Below are 21491 nucleotides of genomic sequence, written 5' to 3' on the forward strand. Positions count from 1 at the left end.
TGGATATAGTTTTGGATATGACTAAATTTAGATCTAATTAAAATTTCTAAACCTCAATAAGAATGAAATGCTTCATTAAAAATAGTTTTTCTCTGTGAATCTAGAATAACTGTAATTTTTTTAAAAAAAAAATCAAAGATTGTGTTTGGAAATGCAATATTAAAATTTTGAGAATCAAAATTCTCTTAAAATTAATGTCTAAAATACAAAAGTATGCGTTATTTGCTAGCTATCAATACTACTGTTAGGAATTAGAACATTATAAATTGCAAGATAAGGAGAGGTAAAAAGGACATCAGAGTAGGTTTGGATGTTTAGGTACTCGAATTTTGGGAGAGGAAAAAAGAAAATACACCTAAACCTTGGTCCTGCTCCTCTGTGTCTGTTGGCAGAAAGGACGATACTCATGTAAAACAGAATTACGTTCTTGAGTTATGCGAGTCAGCCCTGTTCAGATTTGCCTCAAAACGAAGTCCTCGTGTGCAGGCACAGGCTAGAGCTGAAAGGGTATTTTGGTGCAGTCTCAAAATTCTAGTTTTTATTTTTACCAAGATGTACAAACTCTAGTCTTTCTGTGATTGTCTGCATATCAACCTAGAGCCTCACAAATATAGTGGAGTCAGAAATAGGATAAAGGGAAAGCTGGGGTGAATCTCTGAATGAAGTTAGAAAAACGTAAATTTTAAAATACTTTGACATTTGATGGCTATGACAATTTCCCTGCATAAGAGCAGAGCTAAAAATGTATATAGTCCAAGTCAAATTAGCGAATGGAGTTGGGATTTTAGCCAGTGTGCTAACAAATAACTACTCAGGGAAATGCTATTATATTAATTTTAATATTTAAATTGCATCAAACTCTCTAAGCTTCTAAAATGGAGTACATTGTCATGGAATAACAACTGAAATTCTAGAACACTAGATAAATAAAGGTACTGAGCTTATCATTCGAGGTCAAATAAAAAGATTGAAACCACATAGTAATTTGAACAGGAAAAGTTTAATACAAAAAATTAGTAACAGAGGATTAGAGTGATAGGAAATTAGCTAATAAGAATTAAAAAGAACACTAAAGAATGTATGAATAGCAGAAAGAGGGAGTAGTCAGTACCAGTAGGCCTGAGATAGAATGCCCAAGGAGGAAGCATGCCCCACGGCTGAGGCCCAGGCCCCACTGGAAGAGGACACAGTCATCTTCCAGGTATTGAAGAAGTCCCTGAGGCAGTGCACCAGTGGGACTCACAGTAAACCCGCCTTTGGAGCCTGAGAAAGCCATCTACAGAGAAGTGCCTAGTTGGTAACACTCCACTAAAAAGCACCCATGAGAAATATGTTCAAGGAGGAAACCGTTCACAAGAAGATGCCCCACTGTCTGTACTGTGCTGTGAAGCTGCCTGAAGCAGGTGCCAGGCAATGAATGGTACATCTGGAAAAGAAGTTAATATATTGGTAATTGGCACACTATGTATTATAGGTTGAATTGCATCCCCCCAAAAGTTCTATTGAAGTCCTAACCTCTGGTACGTGTGAATGTGACCTTATTTGGAAATAAGGTCTCTGTAGATATAAAATCAAATTAATATTAGATTAGTAAGGTAGGCCCTAATCCAATATGACTAGAGTGCTTATTAGAAGAGGGAAATTTGGACACAGACACACACACACAGAGAATGCCATGTGAAGACTCAGACACAGAGGGAGATTAGAGTCGTACTGCCACAAATCAAGGAAGGTCCGGACTCCCAGAGGATGAAGAGGAAAGGAAGGATCCTTCGAATGGAACACTGCATTGCCAATGCCTTGATTTCAGATTCCTAACCTCCAGAATAGTGAGAGAATAAATTTCTGTTGTTTTGAGGCACTCGGTTTATACTTTGTTACAACAGCCCTAAAAAATTAATGCACCATGTATGTACAGTTTCATTCATCTTAGTAACTTAGCAGTTCTGAAATCATGATGGCAGGATTCTGAGGCAAACACTAACAGATACCATGTGATTAATTTAATTTTTGCATTTCTTAAGCACCAATGGTTGACTAACATTTTATTTAGACTTGGAATCACAGAATAGGAAGCAAATCTTGAGAATTCAAGACCAATATCATCAATTTACTAAGAAATTTCTTATATAAGCATAATATTCATTCAGAAGAGTACATAAATCATAAACGAAACAAGCAACCCATTTTCACATAGTGAATGCCTGTTTAACTAATCATCCAAGTCAAAAATTGCATCTCACAATACACCCGCAGTGCTCCTCAGGCCACCTTTCAGTCACCAGCCTCCTTCAACTATATCCACTCTCCTGACTTCTAACACAATAGCTTTGTTGTTTTGCCTGGCATTAAAGTTTAAATAACTTCAATCATATAGTGTGTATTCTCCTGCATCTGCTTTCTTTTGTTCACTATATTTATGATATTCATATACGTTGTTATGGTCATTGTAGTTTGTTCATTGGCATTGCTATACTCCAAGGTCAAAAAACTATGGCCTGTGAGCCAAATCTGACCAACTATTGTTTCTGAAAAAAAAAAGTCTTATTGAAACACAGCCACACCACTCATTTACACATTGTCTATGGCTGCTTTTAGGCCACAAAGGCAGGGCTGAGACACTGGAAGAGCAACCATATAGCTCACAAAGCCCTGCATATTTAGTATTTGGCACTTTATAGAGGTTATCCAATTCTGCAATATTCCATGGAATATATATATACTATTTATTTATCCATTCTACTGCTGATAAGCACATGAGTTATCCTCCACTGAGGCCACTACAATTAGTGCTTGTTATGAACATTTTAGTAAATATCTTTTTCTTAAGATACACGAGTATTTCTGTTTAGCATTAAATGAGAAAGGGAATTGCTGGACTGCACAGGCATGCTCAACTTTAGTAGACATTGCCAGCTCTCCAAAGTGCCAATTTTCTCATTTTAATGAATAAGAAAACTGATATGGATATTGAAAAGATATCTGAATTCCCATGTTTGTTGCAGCATTATTTATAACAGTCAAGATACGGAAACAATCTAAGTACCTAAGGGTTCAGTAATGGGTGAATGGCTAAAGAAGATGTGGTATACATTTTGTTTATATTTATATGTATTCACACACAATAGAATTTTAGTCAGCCATGAGCAAGAAGGCTTGCCACTTTTAACCGCATGGAAGTACCTGGAAGGCATTATGGTATGTGAGATAAGTCAGACAGAGAAAGACAAATACTACATAATATCACTTATATGCAGAATCTAAAAAAACTAAACTCATTGAAAGAGAAGAACAGTGGTTACCAGGGAGGTAGGGCAATTGTAGAGATATTGTTAAGGATACAAATTTTTGCTACTAGTAGATAAATAAGCTCTAGAGATCTAATGCACAGCACAGTGATTATAATCAACAATAATGTATTATAAATTTCAAAGTTATTAAGAGAGTAGACCTTAATCTTACTACAAAAAAAGGAATAATCATTACGTGCTAGAGGTATTATCTAATGCTATGGTGGCAATCACATTGCAATATATACATGTACGAATCAACACATTATACACCTTAAACTTATACAATGTTATATGTCAACTATATCTCAATAAAAAAATAAAAATAAATTTAAAATTAAAAAAAGAAAGAAAGAAAGAAACTGATGCCCTGAAATGCTGGATTGTTTCATAGCAATATATTAGAGAAAATTATTTTTGGCTTTGGAGAACTTGTGTTTTAGTCAAACAAAACCTCAAAGGAAAGTATTAAGTTAATTTCTAAACTTCTGGGCACAGAGTAAAATCATTTATGCAGAAAAAGCATTTCTTGCTCTCAACAATAGACAGTGTATTTTATACAAATCTAGAAACAAAAAACAGGAATAACAGCTGTGGCTTTATGAAGTCCTTACTTTAGAATAAATGCAGCCGTCAGTTCCAAACACCCACTTCTGAGAATCATCTTCTTTATGTCTGTAATGAAAATGTAATTTAGAGATTGACAACTTTTCTCCACACTGAAACATTTTGTAGGTTTCAAATAAAAGCAATATCTTCCATATCGCCTGGCAGGAGGACTGCCCACATTCTCCAAGGATTCTACCATCACTGCTACCACAGGAGCCAAAGCCTTCCCTGAGACAACCAATTTCTTTGGCGTCCAAAGTGCTGTGGGGGTGTGTGTGATGGTGGGGGGTCGGGGGGGGAGGGGCGTTGTGTGTGGATGTGGTTGTGGCGGAGCGGGTGGGGGTATTAGCAATGGTAACGGTGATTAAGAATTTTAAAATAAATAGGATCACTGAGAATATTGTAAAAATTTTCCCCAAAAAGATCCTCAGCCAGACAGAAAGAAAGAGGTTTAATTGAATATAAGGATGAAGAAAATGGGTTGGAAAATGATACCATGGAAAATTAGAAACCTCGGGCACTTGTTTCTGAAAAGACAAAAAAAAAAATTTATTAAGAAATATCAAATTTTCTGAGCTAAGTCTGAGTAAGAAAGGAAAAACTAAAATACGATGAAGTTAATCATGCCTAAATTAACTACTCATCTATTCATTAATATTTAGAAACCTTACAAAAGTAAGAGAAATGAATTAAATTAAGTGTGATGGGATGTTAAACAAGACTTTTCCTACTGCCTCTGAGTTTTGACAGAAACATCAATGGTTGAGAATCAGAGGTGTCAGGTAATGCTCTATTCGAAAGTAAGGTGCTCTGTGATCCAGGAAGAACATGTAAAGGCAGCAGCCCAAAACTGGTTCTGTGAGCATTATCCTCTCATCCACATCCAGTTTACAGAAGAAAATGTGAAGAATTCTTGGCCATGTTGAAATGAGTGCTTGATAATAACGTGTGTCTCTAGGCCCCTTTCCTCAGATTTTGATTCTGAAGGTCTGGACCTCCAAGATATCTACATTTTTAGGTATTATTAGTGATTTCAATTATAAGAACTCTGGACAGTTTGGACCCAAATTTGGGAAGCACTGCTAGAGTGATGAGAGCAGGTGGGGGAAGAAAAGCATTATAAAAGGAGAACTCATTTGGTGATTGAATAAATAGGGTGGAGGTTAGAGACAGTAGGCAGGTAATTCTCAGATGTCAAATTTGGATAAAAAAAGGGAAACACTATTAAAAGAAAGCGAAATTAGAATGGAGGAGAGGGGAGCAGAGATGTGAGAAAATATGAAGATTTCTAATACGTATGATTTTTTAAAAAACATCATTTAAGTTATGACTGATATGTAAGCTAAGAATCCCATTCTCAAGCTTTAGATAAATACAATTGTTGCTCAATTTCAGCACTGGGTAGAGTGAGAGTGGTATTGGTGGGGAGTTGTGGCAGTCTTTCCAGAGAAATTTTTATATTGTAATTAATAAAACAAAAAAAAAAGAAAGTTTTATAAAAAAAAATCTTGTCCTAAGGTCTAGAACTAAAATTTAAAATTATAATAATGCTTTGAAATACTCCAGTTATCGGAAGGTAGGAGCAGGAAGACATCCCATGGCCACAGTTCAGTTTGGAGAAAATTTCACAGGCTAATGTTCATCATTTCCACGTTAACTGAAAGGAGGACCTTTTCTGTGCTTCACAATTACAAATCTATTTTCCTAGACAGCTTCAAATGGCTCTGGTGTCTTCTGATGCTACCTGGACCAAAAGTAGAATCCATAGAAAAAGGGGGAAGGGATTTCTCTTCCATGATTCTTAACACAGCAAAAATAGAGATAAGAAGCTTCATCCATCAATCCACATACTGTAAAATTACACATGGGCAATTTTCTTTTTGATGTCGACATTCTTAATAGTGTTATCTTTATGTCTGAATATTACTTAAAAGTCCAATGCACAGCAAACAATCCTTTCTATACTGTGTACTCACTGGAGTCGGTCACTCTGTTTTAATCTCTTAGCCTCCCCTAAACTTTTAGACTTGACCAAGGAAATAATTTTCAATCTCTCTGACACCCTGGTAATGTGTTGTCTGTTTAATTGTCTATCTTTCCATTTCTGCATCTAGCATTACACAGATACACTTGTTAATTGTATTTAATGATGTCCTTAAAGCAGTGTTTGTTTAACCTAGTCTAGATTAATGTTAGCTCACTCCATCTCCAGCAAGACATAAATGGCTAAAAAAAAAGAAAAAGTAGATACAAAAAACCATAACAATAAATATTACCAGACAGGTAGTAGAAATGAATAAAGCAGCCAAGAGCTAGTGTGAGAACTGCTAACTGAGAATGGTGGAGAATAGAGCCAACTGGAAGTACATGTTCCATCAAAAAGGAAAATCCGTCCCTACATGACTGGTGTCATGAGAGAATGAAAGTCCAGTGCTGCCCATTCTTCTGATATTTTTCAAGAAAAATAAAACAGAAATATTTATTTGTGTGTGTGTATGTGTGTGTGTGTGTGTGTGTGTGTGTGTGTGTGTGAAATCTCCCTATTTCTATGGGCTCACAACGAATTTTAAAAATTTAATAATGTGATGGCCAAACAAAATCTATGTGTTTCCAGTATTTAGTCTAATTTAACCTGTGTGTGTGTGTGTGTGTGTGTGTGTGTGTGTTGCTTTAATTAGTTTATAAATTTAATACTAAAGAGCGGATCCTACATATTCACATTCCTTAAACATGAAGCAAAATCAAGATTAAATGGTAGCCTAAAAAAGAATTTTGTTTCAATTGGTTTGTCCTTAAGACTTCCAAAATATCTTTTGGAAAGTACAAATTAGTAGTTGATAGATGGCCATGGGGATAGGGAGCACAGCATAGTGAATACAGTTAATATTAATGTAATGGCTAGGTGGAGAGCCAGAGGAGAAAAAGAGAAATTAGGGGGATCGTTTTATAAACTATATAAATGTCTAACCAATGTACTGTATCCTTGAAACTAATACAACAAAAATTTTTTTAAAAGTACCTTTGATTTTGGAGTTTATGATTTTTATAATTTTTCTATAATTTTCAAATCACTTGGTAATGACATTGTTGTTTTGCTTTTCATCCACTCATAGTCAGATGCACATCACAGAAAAAAATATTAAAAAGACAAATCTGTGCAAGCGCTTGTTATATTGAATAAGAATGAGTGACACCAAATGAGACATAACTGAACTAATGAGGCATGATATGTTTACGATATTATTTGCGAGTTGTCAGGTTGCTACTTTAAGTGCTAGTTCTATTATTTTTAGCATATAAAAGGCTATATCTTGATTCATAGCATTGTTAAAATTATATTATACTACTTAGGAGAAGAGGAAAAATTTTTTGTCTCCAGAAGTTGCTGTCACATGAGGATATTATTATTTACAATGTGATAGGGGTATTTAAAAAAAAGTTATACTGGTACTTCAGAGGCTTGGAAAAGATAAATATATTTGAAAGTATATACCCAGAGGTGAGGTAAGCTCTAAAAGTCTTGGTCCTTACTGCTTTCTGAAAAACAAAATGTAGCTTTGCATTTAATGAGAATCTTCAGTTTTCCAAATTTTCTGCTATTATTCCTCAGTCTTGCAGTAGATTTTGTTTCCCAAATAAGGGCAAGTTTCAACAATATAAAGGCAAATGATCCTCATTTGCATAGGGATCTTCCCTTCTCCTGCTCATCTCTCCCTCACCCTCTTATTTTCTAAAGTAAACCACATCCTTTCTTGTAAATAGAGATTTTTCAAGTAAAACCACATTTTTATTTTTTAAATTATCACCTCTTTCCTTGCCCAAGCTCTAGTTTCAATAGGCGACAAGGACATAGAGTTTGTGGCTTCAGTCCCACCCAATTCAATTCTATGACAATCCTGGCCAGGGTAGGAAGTAAACTTCAGTGAGTTAAGACCGCATCAACACTAGTATCCAGTTGGCCCCGGGGAGAGCCCTGGGCATGAAGAGCATGTTCATCAAGCGATACATAAAACCTTTCCAAACACGTGCTATTTTGACCTAGCCTGTTGACTAACTCTCTCACTGAGAGTGGCCTTTCCTCACCATTTCCCTCTAAGGTAACTATTTAGTCATTCCTCACCCATCGTTCTTACTTTTTTGTTTGTTTTATTTTCTTAGTTCGTTTTTTGTGCCTTTTAAAAACAGCTTTATTGAGAAATAATTGACATACATTATAAAACACTACACAAATGACAGGCATATATTTAAAGCATAAAATTTGATAAGTTTTGAAACATGTATATTCCTGCTAAAGCATCACAACAATCAAGATAGTAAACATATCCATATCCATCACACTCAGAAAATTACACTCAAATTTTCCTTGTACCCCTTTGCAATTCCTCCTTTTTATTCCTTCCTACCTTTCAAAACACTGATCTGCTTTCTAGATTAGTTAGTATTTTCTGAAGTCTTATATAAATGGAATCAAACAATATATGCTCTTTTTGGTTTTGCAACTTTCCCTAAATATAATTACTTTAAGATTTATCCATATTGTTGCATGCATGTATCAAGAGTTTATTCATTTTATTTCTGAGTAATATTTTATTATCTTGATATATTATATTTACCTATTCACCTATGGATGAGTGTTTGGGTTGTTTCCAGGTTTTACTTTGGTTTCCAGGTTTAACTTTAGAAATAAAGTTACTATGAATATTTGCATTCAAGTCTTTGTAAGGACATATGCTTTCATTTCTCTTGAGTAAATTTCTAGGAGTATATAATGGCTAGGAAATAAGGTAGATACATGTTTATATTTTAGAAAAGTAACAACTGTTTTCCAAAGGGACTGAACCATTTTATATTTCTACCAACTACATGTGAGAGTTCCAGTTGCTGCACATCCTCATCAACATGTGGGCATGGTCAGTCTTAAACATTAGGCATTCTACTACATATGCAGTGATACTTCATTAGGGGTTTATTTTGCATCCCCTTAATGATTAATGACTTTGAGCATCTTTTTATATGCCAACTGCATACTTTCCTGTTAAAGTATCTTTTCAAAAAATTTATCTGCCATGTTTTCTTGAGTTGTGTATGTGAATTCTACAAACATATGTTATTTGCAAATATTTTCTCCTTGTGTGTAGCTTGTCTTATCTTTCTCTTGGCAATGTCTTTCAAAGAGCAGAATTTCTTAATTTTAATTAAGTTCAATTGGTCAATTTATATTTTTGTGAATCATATCTAAGAAAGTTTTACCTAATACAAGATCATAAATATTGTCTCCTGTTTTCATTTAAAATATTTAAAGTTTTAGGTTTTATGTTTATGTCTATGAATCATTTTGAGTTAAACACTCTTTATGGTATGAGATATAAATCAAAGTTCATTTTTTGCACATGAATATCCAATCATTCCTTCACCATTTGTTTTTTTTAAAAAAATGCTTTCTCCACTGAATTTTCCTTGCACTTTTGTTAAAAACCAATTCACCACGTATGTATAGATCTATTCCTAGATGCTCTATTCTGTTTCATTGATCTAATTGTCTACGTTAGTGCCAAGAGCACGCCATTCTAATCACCGCAGTTTTATAATAAGTCTCGTCAGGTAAATAGGTCTTCTGGTCTTGTTCTTTTTCAAAATCATTTTGACTATTTTAGGATCTCTGAATTTCTACATGAATTTTACAATCAGCTTGATAATTTCTGTAAAAGAAACCTACCAGGCTTTTGATTGAAATTGCATTAAATCTAGAGATCAATTTGAGGAGAATGAACATCACAACAATATTGAGTCTTTCGATCCATGAACACACTATATATCTACATTTATTTGGTCTTCTTAAATTTCACTCGGCAATGTTTTGTAGTTTTCAGTGCACATGTCTTGCAACATATTTTGTCTGATTTATTCTTAAGCATATAATACTTTTGATGTTATTGTAAACGGTTATTTTTAAATTTTAATTTCCAATTATTTGTTCTTAGTATATAGCAATATAACCAACATTATATATTGATCTTGAGCCTTCAAACTCATTAAACTCATTTATTAGTTCTATTTAGAAATTTTCACATTTTATAGGATTTTCAACATAGAAAATCATGTCATTCCAAAATACAGACAGTTTTACTTCTTCAATTCCTATCTAGATGCCTTTTATTTCTTTTCCTTTTCTTCTTACAATGGTTAAACATTTCCATGCAATGCTGAATAGCAATGGGCAGAGTGGACAGCCGTGCCTTGTTCCTGATCTCAGGGAATAGGCATTCAGTCATTTACCATTAAGTGTGTTAGCTGTAGGTTTTTCACAGACATTCTTTGTCATGTTGACAAAGTTCCCTTCTATTCAACTTTCGAGAATTTTCATTAAGGATGAATGTGTTGACTTTTGTTAAAAGATTTTTCTATACCTATTTAGATATTCACATAATTTTTTCCTTTTTAGTCTGACAACATGGTGATTTATATGATTGATTTTCAAACGTTAAACCAACTTTGCTTTCCTTGGAATAAACCTCACTTGATCATGATATAGCACCTTTTTAAAAATAATTGTTTTATTTAATTTGCTAAAATTTTGTTAAAAATTTTTTTGCATTTATGCTCATGAGGAAGACTGGTCTATCATTTTCTTGTAATGTCTTTTGTTTTTATCAGAGTAATGCTGGACTCATAGAATTAGTTGAGCAGTAGTATTCCCTCTTACAATATTTTCTGGATGAGACTGTGTACAATTGGTATTATTTTTTCCTAAAATGTTTGGTAGAATTCTTCAGTGAAGCTGGTGAAACCATCTGGGCCTGCAGTTTTCGATGTGCGGAAGATTAACTAAAAAAATCTATTCCTTTAAGAGATATAGGATTATTCAGTTTACCTATTTCTTCTTCATAGACTTTGGTAATTTGTGCCTTTTAAGAAATTGGTCCTTAATATGTAAGTTGACAAATTTTTTGGCACACAGGTATTCAAAATATTCACTTAGCATCCCTTTAGTAACTGTGCGATATCACCTCTCTCTTTCCTAATACCGCTAATTTGTGTCCTTTTTCTTTATTTGCTGAACAGTGTGACTAGAGGTTTATCAGTTTTTTACTTAAAAAAAAAACTACCTTTTGACTTAATTGGTTTTCTCTATTTTCCTATTTTCCATTTCATTGATTTCCACACTTTCATTATTCCCTTTCTTCTCTTCACTTTGATTTTTTTTCTTCTTACTCTACTTTCTTAAAATAGAATCTAAGGTCACTGATTTGGTATCTTTCTTCTTTCCTTATATTGGTATTTATATAAATTTTCCTCTGAAAACTTCTTTAGATGCACTCCACAAATTTTAATATGTCGTTTTCATTTTCATTCTATTCAAAATACTTGCTAATTTCTATTTTGATGTATTCTTTGATCCGTAGGTTATTTAGAAATGTGTTACTTAGTATCCAAATATTTTAGAGGGTTTCCAGAAAGCTTTCTGCTATTGATTTCTAATTTAACTCCATTATGATCAGAGAACATATTTTATAACACTTGAATTCTCTAAACTATATTGAAACTTGTTTTATATCCAGAATATAGTTTACTTTGGTTAATATGCTGCACATTTGAAATGAATATATCTCCTTTCCATTGTTGGGTACATTATTTTATAAATATCAATTAGTTGGTTGATTCTATTGTTTTAGTCTTCTGTATTACAGATTTGTTTCTACTTGTTCTATTAATTATTGAAACAATATTGTTTTTGCTGACTATAGTTGCAGATTTTTCTCTTTCTCTTTGTAGTTCTAGCAGCTTTCACTTCATGTATTTTTAAGCTGTGTTATGAGGTAAATTAACCCCTTAATTACTATGAAATGATCCTCTTTATTCCTTGTAATATTCTTTATACAAAAGTCTACTTTGTCTGATATTAATTTAGCCATTCTAGCTTTCTTTGGATTAGTTTTATCTTTGTATACATTTTCCATACATTTACTTTTAACCTATTTGTGTCTTCATATTTAAAGTGGGTTTTTTGTAAGTTAGCATGTAGATGGATGGATCTTGCTTGTTTAAACTAATCTTGTAACATCTGACTTTTAAATGGGGTATTTAGATTATTTATATGTAGTGTATATATTAATATAGACAGGTTGAAACCTATCATTTTATTATTTTTCTCTTTGTCCTATCTGTTTTTTGTTCCCTTTTCCTTCTTTATCTATCTTCTTTTGGAGTGAATTTTTTTTATATAATTTCATTTTATCTATTTCATTTTTGGCTTGTTACCATAACTCTTCATTATATTATTTTAGTGGCTATTTTAGGGTCTATAATATACATCTTTAACTTACCAGTCTATCTACTTTCAGTTGATATCATGCCATTTGACAAGTATAAGAATCTTTCTTCCATTTCTAATTAGCATTTGTGTTATTGCCTTCACACATTTTACTTCTACAAGTTATTATCTCTCTATTACGTTTTGCTTTAAATAAATTATATTTTAAAGAGAAATAATAAGAAATAAGGTCTTTATATTACCTATGTAGTTACTATTCTCAGTGCTCTTTATTTCCATTTGGTATCTTTCTTCTACTTAAAGGAATTCTTTTAACATTATTTGTTGTACAGGTCTGCTCATAATAAACTTTTTCAGTTTGTGAGTATTTGCAATATTGGAAAAGGACAAGATTTTTTTTTTTTTTTAGCATTTTAAAGATGTTCTTCCACTGTCTTCTCACTTGCATTAGTACCAACAAGAAATCTGTCAGTCTTATCTTTGTTTCTCTTGTATACATCTTTTCTATTTTTAAGATTTTAAGATTTTTCTCTTTATCACTAATTTTAGGCAATTTTATTATGACTTTTCTTGGTTCCTTTTTTTTATGTTTCTTGTGCTTAAAATTTGTTGAACTTCTTGGATCTCTAGGTGGCAGTCTCACAAAATTTGGAAATTTTTCAGATAGTATTTCTTCCAACATTTTCCTATTCCCTGCTTCGTCCCTTCAGAGACTCTAATTACTCAGAGACTGGGCCATATGAAGTTTCTCACATCTCACTGATATTCTATTCATTTTTTTTTCAATATTTTTTCTCTCTGGCTTTCATTGTGAATAGTGCCTATTGTTTTCTCTTCAAGTTCATTAATGTTTTCTTCCACAATGTGTAATCTGCCATTAGTCATATTAAATATTTTTTTCATTTCATACATTGCCATTTTCATCTCTAGAAATTTGATTTGAATATTTTTATATTTTCTGTGTCTTTACTTAATATGTTTAATCATTCCTCTAGCTTCTTCAATATATATAAGTTATAATAATTGTTTTAATATTCTATCTATTAATTCTATAATCTGTATAATTTCTGGATCAATTACAATTAATTGATTTTTCTCTTTGTTAGAACCATGAACTAAAAGAGCTGAGGCATCTACGGCTCCATGTTCCATGGTTTGGCCTTGTCATTATCATCACAAGTTGATTCTCGATATGTCTCCAGTTTATTCTGCTCCAAAAATCTTGTTACCCATTCCACATACAGCACCATATCAAATTGGGACTTGCTTTGGGTTTGTTTATCCCCCGTTGGCAACTATGTGTTTAGAACTTTACTAGCACTGGTCAGTTTGCATGCTGCCAAGTTACTGCTTCCCTCTCCCTTTTGCCAGGGTTTATCGATTAATGTACCTTACTCATCCACTGATATATTTGTTACTATACTTGGCACTTGCCACAAATTGTCTGACTAGGCTTTAACCTACAGGCAAAGTAGTGTTGTGGCTAAGAGTAAGTTATAGAGTCTGACTGCTTGGGTTTGCATTTCTGCCCAGTCACTGGGCAGGTATGACCTTGAGTAAATGACTGGTTTCTTTATACCTCGACTTCTTCAGCTATAAAGATAATAATGATACATAACGTATCAGGCTGTTATAGGATTAAATGTGACAATTAAATAAATTAGAATAGTGTTGGGCTCAGAAATTTTTGTTGTTCTTGTTAAAGTAAGAAGTAGAACCACAATTTACATATGGGAATCTGACTCTATAGATCACATTCTTAACCATTATGTGATATTACAATACCTCTTAGACAATCTGTTTTGCACATTAAATTTCTCTTCTGTATTAGCAGCTGGGCTAGTTTCTCTGGTGCCTAAGTACTCTAGCTCTGGTTTCAGCCCTAAGCATATCCTAACTGCCCATCCAGTCAGAAGTAGTTGGGTAATAGCTAAGTCCTTAAAAGTACAACAGGACTTATTTTTTGTCAACACAGGTGAAATCAGATGATAAATGAGCAAGAAAAAAGAAAACATCTAGAAAACAATATTTCCAGACTGCTGAATATAAATCAACTTTCTTCCTCATAGCTAAATTTTAACATTTATTTTTGAACTTTAATTTTATAATCCTCCCAGTCAGAAGAAATAAACAGGAAGGACTTTCAGTGCCTTACAAGCCAGGAACAATTCATACTTTCAGTTTTTTACAAGCCAGTTTAGTATTTTACATTTAGAAGATGGAGAAAAGGCTAGGAATACATATAGAACATTAAGTTTTTTTAATTCATAATCAAAATAGGTACAAATAATTGAGTTCCAATAACTATAGAGTAAAGCGGCAACTTCTCTGCAACATAGGTACATGCTGGAGGCCCACAATTCACTTTTTAAAATATCTAAGAAAGACTACCAAGCTAAGTGGGATATATTTTTGAGCTTATTTTATATTAGGAAAATTAATATTGATGTTATGAACACAAATTCAAATGCCTAATGAATATTCCATCTAAGCCAAGACACGTCATGATTTGACTCCTCAGAAATCTTAAAATTAACATTTATTGTTTTGAGCTAAATAGCTCATAAGCATTACCTTTTCTGTAGGATTAATTTATATCCTTCTAGTGATGTTCTCTCAGTGGCCTTGATTCTGATTGAATGACCAATAGCTAGGCAGCCCTGAGTTATTGCTCGGCTCAGGATCATTCCAGTCTTCCAATGAATAGAGAGAGGAGAAAGGTCTAAATAAGTTAAAAGAACCAGAAAATCCAACAATGTGTCACAAATAGTGAGGTCATTATGCCTGGATAACCCTGGATATTAACAGTTGCCGAAACTGAAACACTACCCACAACTTAGCAGTCAGTGAGCCCTGCTCAGAACCAGTGATCTTCTCTGTCCGACAAGGGTGGCATTTTATAGTTCAGTGCAAAAGAAAACAGACCTTGATATCTTCATTTGTCCTTTTTTTTCTGTGCATATTTCACAGTGCAACGATTTGGGGTCCATCACGTGTCACTTGTTATAGTTATAACTACAGAGCTTACTAGAAAAATATGTATGCACAGAAAAAAAGTGCAGTGAACTGAAAAGATTGAAACAAGTCTATAACCTTCATGCCAATTTAAAGTTTTACTCTGGGTCTAAATACTATGGGTGAAACATTTTAAGGTAGTTTGTGAGTTGCTTTCATTTTTAACGTTAGGTTTCTCTAATAAGGAAATTAATTTGGAATATTGTTTGAACAGTCATGTAACATTTTTTTTTACTTAGTGAATAAACAAAAACTTTTAAATAAGTGCCAGTCACTGAAGAATTTATTTACACATATTGAGAATTTGTGGCATGCAAAATTCTCTACCTTAACAAGTAAAAAGATTTATTTCGAAAAAATAGAGAGAATGTTCACTCTAAAAAGATTTTCAACATTTGGTTTGTTTTTAGCATTTAACTTTGATTTCTCATGTTTTTGTGTAGGAAAGAAATATATGATGACTTAAGAAAAGTGTTTTTATTTTTTAATTTTTGTTCTAATATGCACTGAATGGAATCTTCATTTGGTCCTGCTTCTCTAACAGAAAGGAAACTGCTTGAGGGGAGGAGAAGAATCGCCATTCATTAAGCACTTTCTGTATACCAGATACTATACTTGAACTTTACACTGCTTTCTCATTTAATCTCCACAGTAATTGTGCAAGACAGGTATGATTAACTTCATTTTATAGATAAGCATACAGTGGCTCGATGCAGCTAAGTAACTTTCCTAAGCTCACGCAAAAGAGTTTAACTCTAATCTATCTAACTTAATTCCAAAATCCACACTCTTTTCAGTAAGCCCTTCAATTATGTTTGAAGAAATTCTAGACAAGTACAGCTTGTTTTATATCATAAAATTCTAGAAACAGATACCACAGAATTACAGAATATGAGATCTAGGAAAGAGCCTTCCATATCTACTGGTCCAACTCTGTAGACAGAAAGACTAAGGCCCAGATATAGTATGTTACTTACCTGAGTCACACGGTGTGCAGCGGCAGTGCTAAGATTAAAACACTTTTCCATCATGCTCATAAGTTTGTCAAATACAGAGCAGTGTTTAATATTACAGTGAAAAGGTACATGTTTTGAAGTCAGACAGACCAAGAATCCTTTTTCTACCACTTACTAGATGCAGTTTGTTTGGCTATATAATGAAAATCTGCACAATTTTTATAAGATTAAACGAGATAATAAATGTGTACATGCCTAACACATAGCAGACATTTAACAAAATGCCATAGAGTTATTAAATCAGAAACAAAAAACAGGGCTAGTACTTAACAGTCTCCAGGTTGGAATCAGATTTAAGAAATATTTCATCTAACCTCATTCTGCCTTGTTATATAAAATGGATACTATTTCTCAGTATCTTTGTGTCTTAATTATTCTATATCTTTGTTTTTAACTTTCAGAGAATCAAAAATAAATATTAAGGGCAATTTAAAATTTAATTTGAGAACAATTTCAAATCTCTTCACCCCCCCCCCCCAGCAAGGGAAAAAAAAAACAAACAAAGTAGTAGCAAACTTGCCTGGGTGACTCCGTAACCCATGTAAGTGTTAAAAAGAAACAAAAATGGTATGTAGAGCAAAGGGAGATACAAGAAGGGTGGATACAAGCTGCACCATGTTTCCAAACATAAATATTTAGTGGCAATTCCAAAACATATTTTAACAGCGAGGTCGAGGGGCAATTATCTGTTCTCAAATTAAATCAGTTCCAACAGTAGAACAACAAAGTAAAAAATTAAACAGTGACATTTCACAGGTACAAATGTGTTAGGCATTGTTCACATTTTATACTCAGGGTTTTTCTTCTAAAACTTCTTACAAAACCCATATTCCAGTATTATAATGGTGCTAACCCATCAGGCTCCAAGAAGCACAACAATGAAGATGAGGAGTGGAAGCAAATGACATTCATGAAAATGGTGACTCTGTGGACGATCCATAAGCTCTATGCTGAGTTTATGAACTAATCAGCACATCTAAAAGTGACCTGAATGCTCACATGGGGATCTACAGAAGTCCTCTGCACCAGACAAAACAAGTACAGAAGAGTAGCATTTGAACAGCCAACAATTTATCCCACTTTCACTTGCATGCTGGTGTGGATGAGGGTACCAGGGCTGGAGCAGCGTGGTGAGCCAGCAAACACAGGCTGTCACTCAGGGAGAGCAGTCACTCTTGGGTACCTTCGTAATCAGCCACACACTGGCTGCAGGCCACAGGGTCGACGGCACCATCTGACTCCTGCTGTTCACTTCACTACTTGAGGAACCCCGCTTTTCAGTGGAAACAGAGGCATGAAGGACAATATTGGGATCCACCTATACCATGAGGAGAAGTGTGGGTTTTTAACTTGTAGTGTGAAAGTTAACCTTCCTCAATACACTTACCCAAAATAAGTTCCCTAGAATGTTATGTTTCGGATTGAGAAGGTCTCTTTTGAAAGAGTAGTACTCAACCCCATTTAATTCAATCCTATTAATAGTTATTGAGCTCCAGTTCTGACATGCAAGGCCCTGGACCGTGGAGGGTATCATCAAAATATTTTTCCTGCTCTAAAGAAACTCACAACAGTAGAGGCAATAATACACACACACACACACACACACACACACACACACACACACACATGGTTTCGAGTTAAGCTCCATATGGATGATTAAATAGTACTACTATAGGTATTTAAAGAATGGTGGGCTCATTTCTGCTGGAGGAACAGAAAGTGGAGGATCTTGAAAGAAGTGAACATCTGGACCAGGACTCAAAGGATGCAGATAGTTTGAAAGGAATAATGAAGAGTACAAAGGTATTACAAGCAAAGGTAAGGAAGTATAGTCAACATATCTTAGGATTTGTCAATAGGCTCAAAAGGTAAATTTGGCCAGACCGTAGAAGGCTATGGAGTTATATGTTAGTAGGGAGCCAGTGAAAGCTTTCAAACAGGAGGGACTGGATCACAGCAAAGTTCAGTAAGGCTGATCTGGCAAGGGTAGGCATACTGGATTGCAGAATAGAGACATTAGAAGCAAGGAGAACAGTTAGGAGTCCACACAGTCTCCCAAGAACAAAAGGATGTGAGTTGAGACTTTGGTGATACTTGTGGAAATGAACAGAAGGGGACTGACCGGGAAGACATCCCGCCCATGTTTATTATCAGATTATATACATTAATGATACTGTGCACCTTCTACTGTTTCGCACTTAGACTTGAATGTCGAATTAATAGGCATTCGTGTCACCTGTAGGAATTCTATTACTTCATATTTAACAAAGTTTATCTCCCAACTTATAAGATCACTTTCTCAGAATAATTATGCTAAATTTTTAAGTACCAATATTTATTTATGTAGGATTATGGGAATATGCTTTTTATGCTTTAAACCCAATGAATGATGCTGCTTCAATGATGAAATGCCTACTCTAAATCAGTGTTAATACTAAATATTTGTTGGGTAGAAAATGGCTTTGTAAAATCCAAAAGTTAAATAATTTTTAAATCGATATTTTTAAAACGTGATCAAGCAATAACAAAAAAGGGTACAATTAATATATTTGGTAATTATTCCATAACTTCTGAAGAGAAGAAAATGTTAGATGACTCCTATACATGAAAATAAAATTTAAAAAATACAGCAATCCCACCGCATAAGCAGATTTGACTTACAGCTCTATGATTGTGTGTTCCCCAGTTAGCCAGTTGAGGCTGGATTCCAGAGGGGAATCTCCCACAGTTTCTGAACAATGATAAAATATATTCTGCTAATCCACCCGCCACAGGACTCAGCATTTAAAGTAACAACTCTTACTCAACCTCCTAACTTCAAGTTGCCATTGCCCTCAAAACTCTCCTCTGTCACTGGGAAGAAGATTGTTTTGACTGGAATTAGTCAGACAGAAGAAACGTACTGCCAACTGCTTCTTTGTATAGCACCTGCTGCCAGCGCCTAAATTCTTGTTATCTCCACAACATGGTTTAATCTTTTAACAGTTGGCTTATTGGTGAGAGCAAAGGGGTCCTTTGTGTCTGTCTTGGGTTGGCACCCAGTATTAACACCATGCTGTTCTTCGAGAGATATTTTGCTGGACAGTTCCCAAGTGATTCTACATAAACCAGACACAGCCAGGCTCACTAACTCAACTTCATTTTGTGTTATGAAAAGGAAAAAATAAAAATAAACCCTGCCAAGACTGGGGATCTGATACACTTAAAACTGACAATGGCCATTAAATTTCTCTTTGTGACTTTACCTTCTTTGTTCTTTTTAATTTAATCTGATAGTTTAGCTTTAGAACTAATGTTTACAAAGGTGGAGGAAGATAAAAACTGAGAAAACTGGAATTCAGCAAAGTGCTTTGACAACCTACAACGTAACATACTGTGTGTGTGTGCACTTGCATGCACATGCATACATGGGTGTGTATATAAAAGCATTTATGTTGAGACTGGTTTCTAAATGCATACCATTATACATGTTATTAGAAAACCTTTTTAAGTTTTGTTGAAAATCAAAAAAGGTAATTAATTCTCTTTTATTCTTTTGGATACTTATAAATGAGCTTTTTAAAATGACCATTATAATTTTGCTTGTCTGAATAAACTGTGCTAATATAGAAGCTGCCAGCGATAAAAATGATGCCTACACGTAATGGGGCAGTTAAAACTTCTTGCTTAATTTTCTTTTTCCAAATCACTAATAAAAGTGGAGTAGCCTTCAAAATCCCTGTGCAAATTCAAAACAATAAGGGAACCATTTGTCTTTTCTTGCAGATCCACTGATAAACAAAATATAAAACAATAAAATTTTTCTTGAAAGAAGCTCATAGAGCATAATCTTCATTCTAAACAAATTGTTTATGCCATAGAAATTTTATAAAATTTTATACTTTTAGAGAATTTAGGGCCAAGTTAATAATATTAAACATAAATTAAAATCACAACTATAAAAATGTTCTAAAATTTCTTTCTTTTTTCCTCTGATGATCATTCCTAATAAATCCATTCTATAAATCTGGAGCTGATTAATCTTCCCACCCCTAAGGTCAAGAATTAGACAAGTTCGAAAGCAGAAAATAACAGTGAGCGACATAGTTATGCAACCAAATAAGGCAAAATATCCAAGATCTAGGTAAGTAGTCCTCAAATAGCTTCCAACTATTGGACTAAAAATTAGGAAGGACTTGGGATTTTATTTAAAATCCTGTGTCCTATTCTAATAACATCAGTTTAAAATTCATATTAAAATTTTGTATTTTTCACAGTATAAATTATTTGCAGATAATATTATTTCTCATCGACTTAATCTTCAAAGAAATAGGACAATAAAGAATTGTTTGCCTTTTCCCAGCCTTCTTTGTGACATACAGAATAATATATTCTGCTAGCATCCATGACTGCTGAATTTAAAAGTTAACTTGTAACAAGTATGTCATAATTCTAAAATCATAATTTGGTGTTTTTCTTGCTGTTTCCATACTGAAAGTAATCATTAATATTCTGCTGATGCCAGAGCATACTGAAAGGCTAGAATCAAAATAAATTTCCTTTTCATTTGGCAAAATATACGACCTGCCAAATGCCGGCGTCCATTTTTCTGCTATATTTTCCCATTACTAGGGATTCTTCAAACTATTCTTTTCATTTTTTTTTCTTTTATATTAACTATCATGAAGTTTAAATCTCTTCCATTTCATGGAAACATATCATTTTATTGCCCTAAACTGGTGTCAATTTAAGTAACAATAGAGAACTGTTGAAAGATGTATTTGCCAAATTGTCCATTTGTAGTAGATTCCAAGTCTTTTTTTCGAAATGGATAAAAGAGCAACAGGTCATAATTATCAGGGTTATATCTGTCTCCCACATTACTAATAGGGATTATATCCTCCCAATTTTTCTCTGTAGGAAAGGTTTGACTTGTCAATAAGAGATTTGAAAGAACAGTCAGGGGTTGGGCACTGATATCTCCATCTCAAGCCAATTTCAAAACGTATGCATCAAGAATATCGGTTTTTGCCTCCCACCTCTCTATGCCTGTTGTAATCCTCTTAGCGTCTTCCTTACTCCAATAAGCATCACGAGTCTATAGATATCCATTGCTTCTGCCTGAATCTCTCTTTAAAAGTGTTTCTTTTCCAGTTATTAAATTACTATTTCCAAAGCACTGATCACCTCTCTGTATGTAATCAAAAGTATTTCTCTGAAAGGATTTTAAAGGTTTTATAGCTAAGAGAGTACTATTTTTCTTTGAAAGTTTCTCTTTACTAGCCACTTTATCAAATTTTTGCTTTCTTA

The 21491-nt window shown here is 33.8% G+C and overlaps 1 protein-coding gene across 15 annotated transcripts in view; it reads right to left on the reverse strand.

The window, feature by feature from the left end:
- Window positions 1–21491, reverse strand: part of DCDC1 (doublecortin domain containing 1) — a 358252-nt gene that overhangs the window by 150885 nt on the left and 185876 nt on the right. For 14 of the 15 annotated variants that reach the window (XR_004950812.1, XM_036220546.1, XM_036220547.1 and 11 more), the window contains 3 exons: window positions 17386–17520; window positions 14746–14864; window positions 3905–3965 (listed from right to left, as the gene is read on the reverse strand). Coding sequence is in view for 13 of the 15 variants with exons in the window: in XM_036220546.1 (XP_036076439.1) it covers window positions 3905–3965; window positions 14746–14864; window positions 17386–17520 (315 nt within the window). In the remaining 2 variants the exon portion in view is untranslated. The remainder of the gene's footprint in view (window positions 1–3904; window positions 3966–14745; window positions 14865–17385; window positions 17521–21491) is intronic. The other variant, XR_004950813.1, reaches the window with a different exon arrangement.

Source organism: Rousettus aegyptiacus, unplaced genomic scaffold (assembly GCF_014176215.1).
Source record: "Rousettus aegyptiacus isolate mRouAeg1 unplaced genomic scaffold, mRouAeg1.p scaffold_m13_p_5, whole genome shotgun sequence".
Lineage (NCBI taxonomy): Eukaryota > Metazoa > Chordata > Mammalia > Chiroptera > Pteropodidae > Rousettus > Rousettus aegyptiacus.